At 32.6% G+C, this 19,608-nt stretch overlaps 1 protein-coding gene across 1 annotated transcript; it reads left to right on the forward strand.

The window, feature by feature from the left end:
• The first annotated feature begins 3,073 nt into the window (after positions 1 to 3,073).
• On the forward strand, positions 3,074 to 9,076 carry LOC145613445 (homeobox-leucine zipper protein ANTHOCYANINLESS 2-like). The gene is made up of 9 exons (XM_081668546.1): positions 3,074 to 3,881; positions 3,983 to 4,239; positions 4,328 to 4,445; positions 4,537 to 5,229; positions 5,329 to 5,430; positions 5,521 to 5,733; positions 7,088 to 7,262; positions 7,368 to 7,735; positions 8,319 to 9,076. Exons 1-9 carry the CDS (start codon positions 3,597 to 3,599, stop codon positions 8,682 to 8,684), a joined length of 2,577 nt encoding a protein of 858 aa, XP_081524672.1. The 5' UTR covers positions 3,074 to 3,596; the 3' UTR covers positions 8,685 to 9,076.
• Positions 9,077 to 19,608: the final 10,532 nt, after the last annotated feature.

Consider the following 19,608-nt stretch of genomic DNA (forward strand, 5'->3'; position numbering starts at 1 on the left):
GATCATTGTCCCATCAATTAAAATGGGAACACACAAATTGATGTTCCGTGACATTTTCTTCCCTTTTTTCATGGGAGCCTAGATTTAATTCAATTAATAATTACAACTTCTTTTGCTAGTCTATTTTATTCTTTTCATTATATCTTTAATTATTTATTATTTGTTCCTAGGTCAAACAAATTAAAAGATATCTAGTATCATAATATCAAAAGGTTAATGACGATCATTTGTTGTGTTGAAGGGTTGTTTTCGAAAGATTTTCCTTTATTAGTAGTTATGTCACATGTGATCAAGCTAATTTAAAGGTGATTAGGAGGTTTTTATCCTCTTGGATGATAGTTTAAAAGGATATGACAATTACATTATTATTAGCCTTGATCATTAATTACATAGATATTGGATAATTAACAATTGCAATTATCCTTGAGTAGTCTATACAAAACATTATTCACAAATCTCACAGTGGTTTTAAGTTGTTCTAAAACTGCCAATATTTATGAACGTATGGTATTGACATTGTCATGAGTGATCATTGAGTACAAAGATCCTAGTGTATCTCCCAACGACAATTATCCAACAATGGCACAATGAACTATCATTAGCAATTAGCACTTAGCAAGTGCAATAGGTTTGAACTACGAGAAAGAACATTGTGTTTAACTTTAACTGGTGTTGCGCACCATGTGACTAGGTGCGATTATGTTATGTACAAACTTTAAGCAATACAAATGCTGAAATGCTACTAGTGTTTAAAAAAAACAATAAACATATTATAATTTGTATGAAGTACATTATTGTATCATTGTCAATAGCTTATACTGTAACAAAAAATAATTTTATCATAAAATTGAAACACCAATTCAATAAAGTACCCATCAATTAAGGGTGTGTCAAATCAATTTCCTTAAACTTAACACGAGAAACCTTGTTGTGGCCCCAAAAGCCGAACCCAACTTAGCGGGGATGGATATGATTTTTCGAACCAAAACTTGGGTTGATGTTTCAACTTACTGGGCTTCATAGTCCTCAACAGTGAAAACGCTTGAAACAGCATACACTATTGGTGTAGGATATACGAAGAACTATCTAAATCATCACTTATCATAACACCCAGATTTCCTTTCTATTTTGAGCTTTTAGCCTAGAACTAGAATTTCTTGTCATCGTGAAAAAAACTCGTGTAAAAAAAGGAAATGCGTAAAAGTAATCAGAACCAAATCACCAGTACACATTTTTCAAGTAGTCAATTTTCATAATCGATGTGTTGTTTCACTCAAATCCACTTAATTTTATTCTCCTTTTTCCAGATTTTTGTTTTACGGAGCAATAAATAAATAAACAAATTGCATTATTGATGATTATTTTCTTCAATTCCAGATTACCGCTGATCAATTTTCAACTGCACCATTCAATCTTCTGCAATAAATCGGTACGATTTTATTCATTATTCTTATTTTATTGATTGATTCATGTTTGTAGTAGCATGTCGTCAATTAAATCGATTTTACACAGTAAACCCTAGATTATAATTAATCATAATTTGTGAAATTGAAGATTAAAGTTTTACTCAGAATGTAAAATTATGCGGTTGTATTATATGGAAATCTGAAGGAAAGAGCATTGGAAGAAATGATTTTGGTGTCCTGTCTTGCCTACAAAAATTGATTTTGGCACACCCTTAGTTGATTTAGGCACACCCCTATGTGAGAAGAGCATAGAAAACTGTGCTCTCACATAGGGGTGTGCCAAAATCAATTCAAGGCGTGTCAAAATCATTTCCCCTTATCTGTACAAGATTGCTTTTCCCCATACTTTTTAGCAATTTCGTTTTTTTTTTTTTTTTTTTTTTTTTTGGTGTACAAAATTTGCCACACTATCTTCAATTAGAGGTAACTTGGATAAAATAGGTTTTGTTTGGGTGTACAAAAATCAAGTCAGGCCACTTCTAAAATTAGATGCTTGTTTTCTTCTGCTTTGATAATACTGGATTAATTGGTCGATTTAAGGCTAATGTATGCTAAACCACATAACAAGTTCGAAGATATTAGGTAGGTTGAGGCTTGTTAGTATTCGGCCCAAATTCTTTCCTAAATAGTGTTCGAAATTAGTTGAGTGTACAAATTTTGATTTATTTGGTTGGGATCCGATGATTATACATTAAGACCGTCTTGATTGAGTTATTGTTATCCAATTTAATTAAATGAAATGAAAGATAATCAAAGACACAATTCGAATATTTGGGACCATAAGTTTGATTAGACACTATACTTAGTAAATATTGGATCAATTCGACCTCTTTAAAAATTGTTGGGCCTTTTATTTCTAGCTAATTCGGCCTTAGTGTTGTCTAAACCAAGCTATACTCAATGTATTATTTTTTTTTTTGGAAAGATGTTTGATTTTAATTTCAAAACTACCTTCCATTCCTTAATGTTTTGTTCGCATGACTTTTTCTCAATTGTTAATACGTCAAAATTCTTTATTTTTAGCTGATTATTCAAATTAAAACAAACATAAAGGAGTACATGTAAATGTATATGAAAATGATTATTTTAATAAACCAATTAATGTTCTATCTTTGTTTCTTATTATTTGTAACTTTAGAATATTATACGAGCTCTTAAGCTAAATCTGTATGTAAATGTAAAGTGAATAGAGAGAGACAAAGATATATGCGATGAAAAGAGAAACAAAGGAAAAAAAAAACCAAGTTACTTCTTAAAAAAAAAAACTTAACTTTTGCTGTAAATAATACATTAATACATGTATGAAGTTATCATTTTCAACAAATATTACAAATAATATGAAATGGAGATACGCCATATAAAAAAAGTTTTATAATTTTTTTTTTTGTTTTTTTTGTTTGACAGAAAAAGTTTGATAGGTTTAGGTATTAGTGATAGAAGTAACTTTTTACAAGTACTTAAAGAAGAAATGATATAAACTTTTCCAACACATAATAGAGGAGAGTGAAATGATTTAGAGGGGAAAAGTAGGAAAAATAGTCAACCGACGCATTTGTTAAATAATCTAAAATTTTGGAGGCAACTATTTGTAAGGCTTCGAACACTCCACATACACCCACTGTCCTTTTATCTTCTCCTTCTCCTTCTTCTTCCCTTCTCCTTTCTCTTTTTTTCCTATCCCCACCTAAAAAAGTCCCTTTTTATTCATTTCTCTCTTTGTATTTTTTCTTTTTCCATTTCATATAAATTTATAGCTCATTCATTTATCTCATCATTTCAAAAAAAATAAAATATGAGAACTCCAACTTCTGATTTTCAAACCATCATGCTCAAAATTGACACTCTTTCTCCTTTTTAGGGTTCTTCCCCCCCTTTTTATTTTTTTTAAATAAATAAGAGTTAGAGAGAGAGTTTGAGAAAGATAGGCTTAAGCTACTGAGCTATATATAAACTGCCCTTCTTTCTCCTTCTTTCTCTCTCTTCTATTGAGAGGAATTGTAGACAATCTGGGTTTATTTTCTCTTACCCTTTTGTCTTCTCTCTCCTCTCTTTTTCACCATTTTTCTTCATAATTTATTTTATTAATTCAACTATAAGAAGAAAGAAAAAAGTGGGATATTTTCATTTTTGATGAATTTTGGAGGATTTCTTGATAGTAGCGGTGTAGGAGCTGACGGTGGTGGTGGTGGTGGTAGCGGCAGCGGAGGTGGTGGTAGTGCAAGTTTAGCAACGGACATTCAATATCACAACAACAACAGCAACAACAACAGTATGCCTCCGGGTGCCATTACTCATCAGCAACAGCAACAACAACAACAACAACAACACCAGCAACAGCTGCAACAACAACATATTGTGGGTCCCAATTCCATTAACAAGTCCTTCTTCAACACCCCCGGCCTCTCCCTTGCTCTTGTACTTTCTCTCTCCTCTTTTTATTTTTTTATATTATTATTATGATAAAAATAATAATATGGAGTAATAAATGATTTTTGTTTGTGTTGTTGGATTATTAGCAAACGGGGATGGAGGGGCATGGAGAGGTAACAACAAGAGTAACAGGAGATCAAAATTATGATGGAAATGGCAACAATAATGGTGCTGGAGTAAGTAGTATTGGAGTAAGGCGAAGTCGAGAAGATGAACACGAGAGTAGATCTGGTAGTGATAATTTGGATGGTGCTTCTGGTGATGAACAAGATATTGCTGACCTTCCTCCCCGGAAGAAGCGTTACCACCGACACACCCCTCAGCAAATCCAAGAACTCGAATCGTATGCTTCCTTCTCCTTTCTCATTTACATCTTTCATTATTCTATGGTAATCGTCTTGGTTGATGATAACGAATTTTGGCGAATACAGTGTGTTTAAGGAGTGCCCTCATCCGGATGAGAAGCAACGATTGGAGCTTAGCAAGAAGCTTTGCCTTGAGACTAGGCAAGTCAAGTTTTGGTTCCAAAATCGCCGTACTCAAATGAAGGTAATACTAATCCGTATCCATTTCCGTGCAACCCGTGTGGATAATGAATAAATTTAACTAATGACTATCGTGTTTTTAATTTGTTTTGTAGACTCAATTGGAGAGACATGAGAATTCAATCTTAAGACAAGAGAATGATAAGCTGAGGGCAGAAAACATGTCAATAAGAGAAGCGATGAGGAACCCAATTTGCACAAATTGTGGTGGTCCGGCAATGATAGGTGACATCTCAATGGAAGAACAACATCTCCGGATTGAAAATGCTCGTCTTAAAGACGAGTTAGACCGAGTTTGTGCATTAGCAAGCAAGTTTCTAGGCCGACCAGTGTCATCTTTATCAACGTTATCGGCTCCACCCATGCCCAACTCTTCCTTAGAGCTCGCAGTAGGTAACAATGGTTACGGTCACTTGACAACCGTGACCACCTCCTCGTTGCCCTTAGGTGATTTCGGAAGTGGGATATCTACTGCTATGCCTGTGGTTTCACCTACAAAGTCGACCGCGAATGTAACGGGAATGGAGAGGTCTTTTGAAAGATCCATGTATTTGGAACTAGCTTTGGCTGCAATGGATGAACTAGTGAAGTTAGCTCAGACCGATGAGCCGCTTTGGTTAAGGAGTATGGATGCCGGAGGGCGGGAAGTATTGAACCATGAAGAGTATAGTAGATCTATTACTTCTTGTATTGGTTTAAAGCCTAATGGTTTTGTCCCTGAAGCTACTAGGGAGAATGGTATGGTCATCATTAACAGTTTAGCCCTCGTCGAAACCTTAATGGACGCGGTGAGCCCTTAATTATTAATCCTACTTATAACATTATTTTGTTTTGAGTATAATTATATGATCGTCGAGGACTAATAATAAGCTCGGTTTTGTTGATAGAATCGTTGGACGGAGATGTTCCCTGGTATGATTGCTAGGGCGTCAACAACTGATGTTATATCTAGTGGAATGGGAGGAACTCGAAATGGTGCTCTTCAAGTGGTAATTACACTAATTACCATTGTTAATCTAACTACTTAATGTAGTATTAGTGTTAGAAATTAAGATTCTAACATATTTTATTTTTGTTAGATGCATGCTGAGCTTCAAGTGCTATCACCATTGGTGCCGGTTCGGGTGGTGAACTTCCTACGGTTCTGCAAGCAGCACGCCGAGGGGGTGTGGGCGGTTGTCGATGTGTCGATCGACTGCATCCGAGAAAGTTCCGGTTCACCGACATATGTGAACTGCAGGAGGCTTCCCTCAGGGTGTGTTGTACAAGATATGCCAAACGGCTATTCTAAGGTACCCACTATACTAATAGTAGTAGTAATGATATTATTACGCCTTAATTAATCACACACCATCTAATTGTGTTCCTTAACATGATGATTGAAATACAAGTATAGAAGTTAATTACAATATTCATTGAGTTGATCCCCAAGTTGGGTGTCCTTTCCACTTTAGCTTTTAATGATATTTAGTTGCAACTGCAATTTCGGATTTCATGCTGGTTGAACCATCCATTAATTGTTGAAAGCAACGTACACATGTAGTCATTATCGATTCATGATAGTTATATTTGCATTCCCGAGCTTAAGTTGGGAGCTCATGCATCTATGGATCTTGTTTGTCGGGTGATTAATCGCTTAAACACCAGGGCCTTGATCACGGTTTTCGTTCCGAGGAATTAATTAATCAAGGTTCTTCTTATTTAAATAAGAGTTAGATGCTTCTTTTGTGCCATATATATTGCTATCATCAAGTTTCGACAACTCCTTGTTTAATGCTTAACATGATTATTATTAATATTTTACACGAATTAGTACGTCAACAGATCGAGGTTACAGGCATTGTTTAATGAATAGAAGCCTCTATTTATCCGTATTTTCTGAACCTTGAACACATTAATTTCTTTATATCCTACACATTTTATTAATGCCTTGTAATCCACAAACATAGGGTGATTAAATTATACATTTGATGTTTCTATTCTGATTCCCTTGGATTATTTTTATAATACAAGCTTTAATTTGTGTGTTGTTTTAGCTGCTCACTGAAGACTTTGTAGTCAAAACTACAAGACTGTCTACTTTGTTCTCATCTTACTATACTATTTATCTGCTGCTTAATGCTTAAATTATGTCCCAATCTCAATGACAACCTGTTCTTCGGCTCGAATCGCCTTGATTTTCATTTTCTTTATTCTTGTATTATACAGAGACCAATCTTAAGCTATATCCAAGATTTTAGCATAATATATTGTCTTATCATATCTTTATTTTAATATCCAATTGCCCTTATATTGTTTTTTTGAATAATGTACTTTGGGTTGATATTATTTTTTTTAAGTGTTTGATAAGTTTGAATTATCAAATTCTTCTATTCCACTGCTTCCCCCTCACTTGCGCCGTCTCTAGTGTTTCTTCTGTCAGAAGTCTGACTGCATTGCATTGAACCGTATTTTGTCCCTTTCCACTTCGTGATTTGACTCTAATTCTACGCTTAAGCTAATTAAATAAGTGATTAGCTTACTGCTAACTTGTTTTCGTAGGCACGATAATTAACTGATGTTTAACAGTCTTAGTTTGCCTGATATGCAAGATGATTATGATTTTTCATTCATTAACTCGTCGATAAATGATTGTTTGTGACACAGGTTACATGGGTGGAACATGCAGAATATGATGAGAGTAGCATCCACCAGCTCTTCCGGTCGTTAGTTAGCTCGGGTACGGGCTTTGGTGCTCAAAGATGGATCACTACCCTTCAACGACAATGCGAGTGCCTTGCCATTCTCATGTCCTCTAACATACCATCAGGAGAACACACTGGTATAGCATAAGAGTGCCATTATCTATTTGCTGTATGTATTATCATAATTATCATTCAATCTTATTTACAAAGTGTTAACCATTATTTATGTATCAAAATGGCAGCTATAACGGCGAGTGGGCGTAGGAGCATGTTGAAATTAGCACAAAGGATGACCAACAATTTTTGCGCGGGTGTTTGTGCATCCACGGTGCACAAATGGAACAAGCTCAACATAGGCAACGTCGATGAAGATGTCCGGGTTATGACTCGAAAGAGCATCGATGACCCGGGCGAGCCCCCAGGTATAGTACTGAGTGCTGCAACTTCAGTATGGCTACCTGTTTCCCCTCAGAGACTGTTTGATTTCCTGCGTGATGAACGGTTGAGGAGCGAGTGGGACATCTTATCCAACGGTGGACCCATGCAAGAAATGGCCCACATTGCCAAAGGCCAAGATCAAGGCAACTGCGTCTCCCTACTCCGCGCTGGTGTATGTCCCCTCTCTTTCCCTTCGCCTCTAAATATTATTCTTACTTAGACGGTAATTATCTCACAAAAAAAGTCGAGTTGTAGGAGGGTGCTTTTTTACTTTGGGTATGCATAAGAAGTATAGTGTATGATCATTATAATGCTGCATAAAAATGCATGGTACGTTGAGATCTGGAATTGTGCCTGTGTCTTGGAGTGAAAGGTCAAAAAAGGAGATTTGTCATTTGTATGGTAAAAAGGTGTATTTGGATCATAAAATTGGAAGCATATGATATAGGACATGTTACTTTGAGACAGATACAGGGACCAGCTTTTTTAATCTATACTCTTCATTTTTTTTATTTTAATGAGAAAAGTCAAAATGTTTGGACTTTTTATTGTTCTTGTTTTGTTTCATGTTTTTATATGGGAAGAAGGTAGGGACCACTGTATGACTATTGGCCATTCAATTTTGACTCTTTTTTCATGCTGTAGAGTAACTAGTAAATACTGTTCTGATGAAATTTCTAACGTTGGTCCAGTGGCATTGTTATGTAAATATGAAAAATTTTGATTGAGGGTATTTTTGTCTTTTTGGATTACAGGCAATGAATCCCAATCAGAGTAGCATGTTGATCTTACAAGAGACATGCACAGACTCATCAGGGTCGCTTGTAGTGTACGCGCCAGTCGATATCCCGGCAATGCATGTGGTGATGAATGGTGGGGACTCGGCCTACGTGGCGCTTTTGCCGTCGGGGTTCGCTATCGTCCCTGACGGCCCAGAATCACGTGGGCCCTCAAATGGGGGCCCACAAAGGGTAGGAGGGTCCCTCCTTACAGTGGCATTTCAAATCCTTGTGAATAGCCTTCCTACAGCCAAGCTCACGGTAGAATCTGTTGAAACAGTGAACAATCTCATATCATGTACGGTTCAGAAGATCAAGGCCGCTCTTAACTGCGAAAGCTAGGCCGAGGCCGATCCAACGGTGGTAAATCAATCAAGGAATTATGCAGTGGTTATTTGAGTTGCTGTACAAATAAATTTTTTGGTGTTTTTTTCTAAATTTTTTTGTTGGAAATTACGCTTTTGTAAGGGGTGATCTTAAGGGACGGTGAAAATATGGGGGTAAAAATGGAGAAAACTCAAAGAGGTGGGGTGTGAGTCAAGAACGAACCGCGCGTGTTGTGCAAAATCCTTGCTACGAAGGTGGTGGTGAGACGAACCGGCTTGGTGTAAGGGTGGTGGTTCGGGTATTGACTCAAGGTTTTTACCCGTATGAGTTTTTGAACTTTTGTTTAGCTCAAATGTAATGATGTAATTTTGTTATGTTGTCAATGATCAAAAAAGTGTTCATTGTTACTCTAAGTATGTCTAGGGGTACATTTTTATTTTTTTATTTTAGAAGTTTAAATAGTAAATTCACTACTTACTATTTTCTCTGATCCTTTTTGTTCTTTTTAATTGGAATCTTTTACGAGATAAAAACGTCAAAGTGGAAAGAACAAAAATGATCAGAGTGAATAGTAAGTAACTAGCATAGTGCCCGTGCATTGCACGATTTATAAATCAAATCATTATTCTTTTTGACAAAAGCCTGATTGATCCCGTAGGAGAAAAAAACCTAAGATAATTCAATTAGTAATAAAGGGCTTATTTTTTCTAACAATTAATTATTAAAATTTTGTTCAGTTGCAACAATGGTTGATACGTAAATAAATTAAAGAAGATGTGATTTGAATAGTATTTTATGTCATTTGCAATTCTTTTCTTTTATTCCCTATTATTTTTTATAATGTTATTTATCATAATTGAAAAGTAAATTAATTATTTTTCCTCACATAACTATATAAGAGAAATAGAGGAAAACGTCGAGCTACTTGTCATACCATCCGTGCATAACTATAGACGAACTATAGAAGAAATACTCAAATTTACTTGTCATACCATATGTTCAATATCTATACAATCTAAAACTTGTTTTACCCGTCACATTCACTAAATATACAAACACGATACAATTATAGTCTTATATCTTATTCACCGCTATATTTTACAATTATCTAAGCTAAGCATTGTGTCAAAAACTAATACATCATATTCATATAACTAATCAACAACTGATGATTGAATATACAACACAAATATATAGATATGGTTATTGAATTGATAAATTTAATATGATTAAAAAATATTTATTGAAATTATAAGAATAAAAGACATAGTGCATGTTCACTTCAGCTTAGTTTCAGTTCAGCTCCAATCAATTCAATTCAGTTTAGTTTGGTTCAGCTCCAATCAATTCAGTTCAGCTCCTAATTTCCTTCTCTCATAAAATATTCATTTCAGCTCAGTTCAGCTCCAATCATCGGTTTAGTAAATGTGAATAGACCCATAATTTATCAACTAATCAATCATGTATGCAATGCATTTCTTTACGGACATATATTCTTATACTGTAACTATGAATGTTATAAAACTCATAAAACTATTAAATTATTTAAATTTTGAATATGAGCATTACATGAGTAAGACAATATGAAAATTTAAAGACGAAAATTATTTTGAAACTATTAAGGTGTACCTTTCCATTAACTAAAATTGACTCAAGTGAGCTAATTTATTTGGATTGGAATGTTTAAGTAGGTAGGACTATATAGCCTCACAATTCATACTTTTATTCTCCATGATTTTTTAAGAGGGGTGAGCTCAAATATTATAGTGCATGCCATAATCAATAACAATATATTAACATGTATAAGGTCTTGTTCACTTTACCTTAAAAAAAATAATATTCAGTAAAAATAATTTCAGTTCTGTAAAATTAATTTCAGTTCAGTACAAATGATTTCAGTTCAGTAAAAATCAGTAAACTTAAAGAAGAAATATAATAGAAAATCAGTAAAAATAATTTTAGTTCAGTAAAAATAATTTTAGTTCGGTAAAAATAATTTAAGTTTTGCAAAAATAATTTCAGTTTAGTAAAATTAATTTCAGTTCAGCGAAAATAAGGTGAAGTGAACAGGGCTTAAATGATATAACCTTAAAATGAAAATTGTAAAGACTTATATAACAATGACTATTATTTATATTAACCTAACGTAATATATAGATGATAATACAAAAAATATTGTATATTATTTTATTATTTGAATTTTATGATTTGATTTTACATGTTAACAATATTTTATTTTTGTACGAAATATGTGACAATATTATGTTTGACTAATTTATTATGTAAATCATTATTTATATAGATGCTTGTATCATGTTATCATAATATTTATAGACTTTACAAATAAAATATGAAATTGCATTTTACTAATTAGTAATTAAGGAAGTATATATATATACACGATATGCTATTCAATCAAAAAAAAAAAATACACGATATCATGATGTTACCATAATATTACTAATAGTATTAAGGATGTAAACTTTTAACAGAATTAAGAAATATGTAACTATAAGAAGTGACATAGTAGTTTACTAATTAAGGAAGCATATTTATGCACGGATGCTATGCTTCCATAATTTTACTAACAAAATTATACTCTGACCATTTACCATTATTATCACTATGCTAGACTTTACTAATTAAATGTGATATTACATTTTTTTTCCATAATATTTTATGTAGTCATTTAGAATAACATACTTATAATATTCTTGTTTTTATATGGAAGCATAAACGTTAAAAAAAATAAAAAAATAAAAAAATATAAGATAGCGAATCATATAGCGACATTTGTCAGGCTCACATTGAGACGCTTCTCTTTTAGTATAGTATATATAGATAGATAGATAGATACATAGATAGATAGATGTGCACTTAACTATGGGATATTTGTGTGTATGTATTATGTAATGCAATTTTACCCCTATCTAGCTTGGAATTTTGGTATGGTAAATATATTACGGCAAATGATTTTGGGTTGTTCGCAAATTTTGATGTAAATTCACTCAATGCCTTGCTAATCAAATTAGATAAATATTTGAATAATCGTAAATTATTATTATTATTATTATTATTATTATTATTATTATTCGAGCTCGTGTTTGAGAAATTCAAGCGTACTAGATAGTGAAAGTGATTAAATGATCCTTGTATCTGAAAGATTTACAAGGTTTTGAAGTCAGAAGCTAACATTGATTTAATAAATGAAACGTCTAATTAGGAGAAATATTTGCTAGTTGCTCTCTTTGTCAAACCTTTCATGCATTGTCTATTTCTTGTTGCTCCCCTACCTTGTTCCGATACTTTTCAATTCATCAATGCGAATAACTCTCTTGTTGAAAAACCCTAACCCACCATCAACCAAGGGTGAATGGGTGACTAATCGATCATGGTTGTAGACCTTATAGTGGTTGAAACTCAAGACCAAAATAGAAAAATTTGAAGCAAATAAGATCTACAATATGTAATCTTTGTGTGTATTCTATGTTACTCTTTGCATACAATGAGTCGCTTGGTACAACAAACGTGATTCACACATACACATAAATTTCAAATCCATTGACACGCTACCTAGGCCATTCAATTGGAACTCCATATCAAAATTTGTTAGTCCCACCATCACACAATTGACAATTCACAAGTTAAATGGACAAATTGCTTGTTTAATCTCTAAAAAGATGAATAACAATATATAGAAATTGCAGAAAAGTACGTTTAAGCATGAATAATGTAGTACTCACATAGACCATAGTCTAATAGGGGCATAGGGCATAGGTAGTAAAATGAGACTAGTACTAGTATACCTAAAAATTGAAACTCTAGTGTGTTAATGATATATTCTTTCTTCATTCCCTTGTAAGTGGGCACAACACAACTAGCAAATTGCTAAGAATAAGAAACTACTACTCGTAGTAACAAATAATCCCACAATTTTTATTGATTTATTTTATAATTTTGGTAGGAAAATAATTGAAAGGGTAATACACAAATATGGGAAATAAAAATAGGTGGGGTTGATAAAAAGGAAGAAATAAAAAAGAGCATTAAATGAAGAGAGAAGATAAAATGGCAACAGATTTGTTGGAAGAAAGCGTTAGAAGTGCATTTATTGCAATGACCCTTTTTTTTAAAAAATAAAATAAAAAAAAGCTAGTCTACAAAAGAGTGTCAGTTATATGCCCTGTGATGAGTTATTTGGCCGCTCTTAAGGAATGACTGGTGCGCAGCTGCTGCACAGACGCCCGCAGGAGTACGTAGCTTTGTAGGAGAGAGAAACTGGGTAGCCTGCGTGCTAGCTGCTGCTGCTGCTGTTTCATTTGGGTGCTACTAGCTTAGTATAATGTTGCTGCTAAGGTTGTGACTTGTGAACGATTGTGATGGCAGTGATACTATCTATCACACCCCTTTGTGTTTCACCCTAACTAACTACTTAACTTGACTTGTTTCATTATATTATACCTTTATATAGAGTATAGACCCATGCATTTTACATGCTAAGGTGTTAGTATATTGACAAATCAAGTTGAACTACATACAAAATTACAAACTACTCTCTTATAACTTAAATGTATAAGTCCCTAGTCCCTTCAGGCGTTCATTGCAGAATAACTGACACATGTTAATGCACTATTTCAACCTTTAAATATATGGTAAAAGTTAATGAGCGACTTCGGACGTTAGATAAAAGAATTAAGGAAAATGCTATACATAGCCCTTAGGGCTACATATAAGCATCAAATTTGCACTTGAAAATCGTAAAAAGTTAAGAAATCACAAAAATATAAACACTAATTACATTGATTTACGCGTGTTTTTGTCATAAATTCCTAATTTTATACAATTTCCAAGAGTGTATTAAATGCTTATATATAGCCCTTAGGGCTACATATAGCATTACCCAAGAATTAAAAGTGGAAATATTAGAGTAAAACTAACATTAATTACATCGAACGACACGTGATTTTGTCATGTATTCACAATTTAATACTATTTCAACCAATATAATTATTCCTTATCTAACGTCTCGGGACACCGTTAGCGATATCCTATAGGTTTTTATAGCTAATATTGCATATGCAATAAAATTCATGTGAAAAAGGAAGCCTTATATTATATAACATACATCATACTAAAGTAGAATGGAAAAAAAAGGTCCACTAATAAGGTACTAAATGTTACTCACATAAAATTAATTTGAATTGGATTGGAGTCACCCTGATAAATTTCATCAGCAACTCAAATTTAATTCAGACCATATGCTCTATTTAGTATTATCTAAACTTATTAAGCCTTGGTTCGAACATGCAAGGGAGAATCAGTAATGATATAGTGACATACTTACTAACATTATGTTGTCAATTGAGTGACTAATTGAATTTGATACTAGCCGATGAAAACGAGATAATCGCTTAATTAATTGATCGGAGTACTTAAAAAAGCACTTTGTAAAATTTGAAAATAATAAGCTAAATGGTTACATCCTCTCAAAATAAAATGGCTAATTAAGGGTCTATTCTTATTGACTGAAATGAGCTGAACTGAACTGAACTGAAATTAATCGTATGAGAATAAACCCTTTAACGAGTTGCATGCCTCGATAAGTCTAACTTAAATTATATATTTCAGTTGTGAACTTTTTCACATCATTTTCAGATGGTTATAGTTAAACAAACCATACAACATACAAGTACTTAATAATTAATTTGCCGCCATATGCATTAGTCACTATTTGAGAAATAAAATTGTATGAAGATGCTTTATAATTACAGTATAATAACGAAATTCAACTACAAGTCTACCCATGTCCTACCTCTATACTCATCGGTACCACCTATTAGAGAAATGCATTCAAGAATTATGAGTATATGACAACTAAATTCGAATGGTTGGAGGTTATATTATGCACATTACACGAACCTACGAAATATATATTAGTACAATGTATTTATCTCGAGTAATCAATAGAGTCCCAATTTTGAATATAATCCATTAAATTTTTGGTACGTCGTAATGATGGAGCATGATAAACTTGATAAAATCTTTGTGAAAGCGAGTACATTATAGTTATGAAATACGGTGTATTTTGTTGTCTGTTAAGTGGTAGGCAATGACAATCAGCAGTCTCTTCAGATTATAGCTACTCAATAATTCAAGTCTTTAAAGTGATGTATGCATAAATTTTGGTGTGCTACAAATGTAACTCACATTTAGGGCTATCTACGAGATTAAAGGTTTGACAACCAATTAAACAACTACTCCCTCCGTTCCTAAATTACAATCCTTCTTCTAGCATTTTTTCCTTATATAATAGAGAGAAGGAGGAATGTAATCTAGGGACGGAGATAGTACTATTACTCCGTAATTGTTCTTGTTAGTTAATGTTGTATGTACGCATAGCATAGCTTAGCTGTTTAGGTAGCACACCAATACTCCGTATAATTTTCTACTTGTATTTTTTTTTTTCCCATAATAAGCAAAAGGATCATCATACGAGGATAGAAATTCCACATAGAATGACTTTGTCAAAATTAGACCCTTGGAGGCTTGGACCTTGGTCACACACTTGAAAGTTATGAACCAGCTCATCGCTTGACTTCTATTAATTATACCTTGTTAATTTACTTAAAATTTATCAATACACGACGCATAAGAAAAAAAATATATACTTTTGATTTGTAAAAATTACTAACCATTCTAACCAATTAAGTTCGTTAAAATTTAGTTATCGATAGCCCTTACTAATCAAAGTACGGAGTACCACTCTACTGAATATGTGACTTTTTTTTTTCCCCTTGTTTAGAGAGTCACAAGCAGCGGTAATTATAAATGAGAATTGATCAACATAGCAGTAATCTTGTGACTTTCTTAAACATTTAATTAGACACCCCTTAGTTTAACGATGCATAATACACAATTGAATTTTAGGTTGAGTAGTTTAAAATTGTCTCATACTTAATTCAATTAACATGTACATGTCATTCATTTGATATCTCTTTCAACATAGCACACTGCTTCCGCCTTGTCAATTTAATAAAGAGAAGCCAATTATGATTCTACCACTTTCTTCTGGACTTCTTAAAATTCTAAACCTTAATTAAATTAGCATTAATTCAATTTAAATGACACGAGTTTTAATTTGAACAATCTACAAAAATATCATTGTAAGCTTACTTATTAGTTTATCCGTCCTTAAATATTACTTTCTTATCTCATTTGAGTTCGGCCCACTACATAATTTGTAATTTTGATAAAAATTATAAATTCAATAAATTAGTTAAAAAATAAATTAAGCCTGTTACCGAGCTTTAAGTCTTGTATTGTAATGCTTAGCTAGGTCATCATGAAAATAATTTCAAGTTGAGCTAGAATAATTTACGTATTGGCCTAGCTACTACCGCCCCCAACTAATTAAGATTGATACGGTTGATAGAATAAAACCCAACGGATGATAATTAGGGAGTGGTATTGAATTTAATTAATAGGGTTAACAATTTAGAAGAGATGAGAGAGAGAGAGAGAGAAGACCATTGATTGAAGATTGAAGGTATTACTCCATCACACGTGAGGATGTGGTATCACTCACTCACTCACAGGTATCTCCATGCAAGTTAGGTGTGGACGATGGTAATAAAGTCAAGACAATGAAATGCTATCCGTATTACACCATTTTGTAGCTGGCCTTAGCCTTGTGAAAGAGACTAAGATAGAAAACGATATTGTTTTTCTTTTATAGACGTCTAGCTGGTACTCAAGAAAGGGGGTTGAATAACATGTACAGTAATAATTAACGTTCGATCTTCTTAACTTTTATTATTTTTTTGGGTTTGTGTGGACCGGGGGTCCATCATGTATTTGGATCTTACCGTATTATTTTTGGATCTTACTATATTGCTCCCAAAAACACCTCAATTTCCTAGTCATGCACAATACTTCTACTAAGACCACTCTCACTCATGGTCAAAAAAATAAAATGCCATTCTCTCTCTACCCACTTTCTCACTCCTCTTTTCCACTTTTTTTCATGGGCGTTTTTTTTTATACAAGTCCTCACACACTCATGGGCTAAAATAAACCCACAACAAAAGTAAATTTTTTAATAATAACGAATTAAGTAGTAAATTGTGATTTTTCGAAGTGCACAAAAATATAACAAAATGGGTGTCTACTTATAGATAAAAATAAATTATAAACATTGATAATATTTATTTTTGTTTTTAAATATGTTAAATTGGTCAAAATAGCTATGTTTAGATTTAATTAGTGGATACACAAGTTACTGTAGCATTACAAAAATGCCATGGCCTTGGGCATTTCTGATTTTCCTCATGGGCATTTATTTTTTTGCCCATGAGTGGGATACATGTGTTTTGGGTTTTTACCTTAAAATTCTCCTCATGGGCATATTTTTGACCATGGGTGAGAGTGCTCAAAGAATTGGTATATACGATCACAAAAACAAACCAAAAGCCCCCTTTCCTTCTTCTTCTTATTCACATGCAAAAGGGCCCACTACCCATCCTTATGACCTAAAAGATCATCCTTTCTCATTCAATACTATTCATGCATTTTAGATTGCTTGCCTTTGCAAGTTAAGCTAATTCCTAGCTTTAATTTTGTCAGTCTTCATCTTCAATAATGGTTTTCTAACAAGAATTGTAAGGATAAATACAATTTAATTTATACACAACTACTATCTTTTGTGTAGTCCTTATTGAATTGTAAGTTATGGCTTTAATTTTATTTTTCAATTACATCTTTATTGCACTAATTAATGATTTATATTGCAAGTCAATATACGCATTTAAGTTGTGTTTAACAACAATTGTGAATAAATAGTTGTATTTGATAAATTCGGCGTAATTAATTAAAAGACAACTGACTCGGCTGATTGATAAGTAGCTGAAATTGATACAATATATCTACCTGCATAAAATCATTGATACAACAAGTTATTCGCCTAAGAAAGTAGATAATAAACTCAGTGTAACCCTGGTCGGTAGATTGTTACTAACCTTTGAAATGGTAATTGGGGTGATGAACAACTACCGTAATTTGAGTCAAAAAAATAATTTATTATCAAGAAAAAAACTTTATACTAAAAGTAAAAATAATTTCTTAAATGAATTAAAGGTCATAATATGCAAAGGGTATTATATAAAACCAAAATTTCACAAATGTTTATTAACAATAAATTAAATAATTAAATTATCCCTACATAGAGAATGTTCTTAATTATATCCTATTCTAATGTTACTTTTTATTAGATTAAATAATAACATAAACTTGTAGTTTATTTTATACACCTTAGCTTTATTGTATTTTTATACTCCTTGCATTGGTCCCTTCCGACCATCACCAATCCACCACCACCTCTTCCATCCCATGCCAACACCCATCTGCCTTTTATTTCCCCATATTTTTCCCTTACTTATTAATTTAATTTCCTTTTAACTAATTTAATGTGGTCCATTATTAATTTTAATTAAACATGCATGCCCTTTAAGAATATAGTTGTGTAGATCTTTTGCTTAATTAAGTGGAATTTAAGCCATTGGTAGATGGCACGATCAAAATTCAAGGCCACAATTCACAAGGGAATTTCAAACTTGCATGTGATTAGCAAGTAAAAATTGATCATTCTTTCTTGTATATTTTCTATTAATGAATTGTCATTTTCAAATTTTCAATTTGAGTCTAAATGTTTGAAAATTAGTAACTAAGGATATATATTTAATTACATATCAATAGTACTCTCAAAAGATCGACTCCAATTAGCATTTGTTTGTTCCGAGTTTTCTAATCATCGATGTAACCTCAATTATCCCAAATTAATCACTAAATCGTTATGCATGTCCCTCGTAATAGCACTTTTATAGCTTCGCCCCCCAAACTAGACACTAATTAAGGTTCTTCATGAAAAATAATCATTCTTCTTGATATAACAAATACAATAAAGTTGTTCACTAACAAAGAATGAAGTACATATTGTTAGAAATGATTATGAATTATATTCTTTTTTGAGGCAAAGGTAAAGGAACCTTCATTAATGATTTTGAATTATATTGTGATAGATATACATGTAATAAACACATATCACAGATTATTGTTATCCTATGTATTATTAGTGATAAATTATTGATTGTATTTTAAAACTTGAGCGAGATATATATTCAAATATACGGACTAGGGAATACAACCCTCATTTTAGTCATTTATAATGAATCCATCGTATATTATATTCATATGATGTCAAAACGAACTTTTAAAGCTTTCAATGTTGTTAGTTTGTTACTATTTGGAATGTGACAATTCCTAAAACTAAAGAGAAAATATCTAATGAATAGGAAATAATATTGTACATACAAAACAATATTTACACTTCATCCGTTAATTTCGTTGCTACCATATATTAAATTGTAATGCCATGAAAGTCAATCAAAATCATTCTTCAATTGCAAAAATTATATGCAGTACTCCGTATTGTTGATTTTATTCTATTGCAAAGAATTAATTGTCCATCGAATATAGTACACCATTTTACTTTACAACTCCTTTTGCATGCCCCCGGTTTACAGTAATTTTATTGTACATCGAACATTTTTACGAAAAAGTGACCCTTTTTCTTTATAAAAGTGACCCTTTTTCTTTACAAAAGTGACCCTTTTTATTATAAAAGTGATTCATATTTTCACAAAAGTTACCCCTTTTTTACAAAAATGACCCTTTTTTTCCACAAAAGTGACCCTTTTTCTTCACAAAAGTGACCCTTTTTTTCACAAAAACAGAGTATTAAAATAAAAAAAATAAACACAAAATACAAAGGTTACCCCAATGGCTCTACTTTCATCCCGTATCTTTATCTCTCCTCAAAACTAAACATTTCCACCATTAACAAACCTTCAAATTCTCTCTCCTCCATCAAAACCTCAACCCCCTT

This window comes from Chenopodium album, chromosome 25 (genome assembly GCF_948465745.1).
Source record: "Chenopodium album chromosome 25, dcCheAlbu1.1, whole genome shotgun sequence".
NCBI classification, from domain to species: Eukaryota; Viridiplantae; Streptophyta; class Magnoliopsida; order Caryophyllales; family Amaranthaceae; genus Chenopodium; species Chenopodium album.

Excerpts from the sequence above, each read along its gene's own strand:
- LOC145613445 (XM_081668546.1), top strand. The coding sequence starts at position 3,597 with ATGAATTTTGGAGGATTTCTTGATAGTAGCGGTGTAGGAGCTGACGGT. Across the intron at positions 4,446-4,536 it reads ATCGCCGTACTCAAATGAAG|ACTCAATTGGAGAGACATGA; the intron begins GTAATACTAATC and ends TTTGTTTTGTAG. Across the intron at positions 7,736-8,318 it reads TCTCCCTACTCCGCGCTGGT|GCAATGAATCCCAATCAGAG; the intron begins GTATGTCCCCTC and ends TTTGGATTACAG.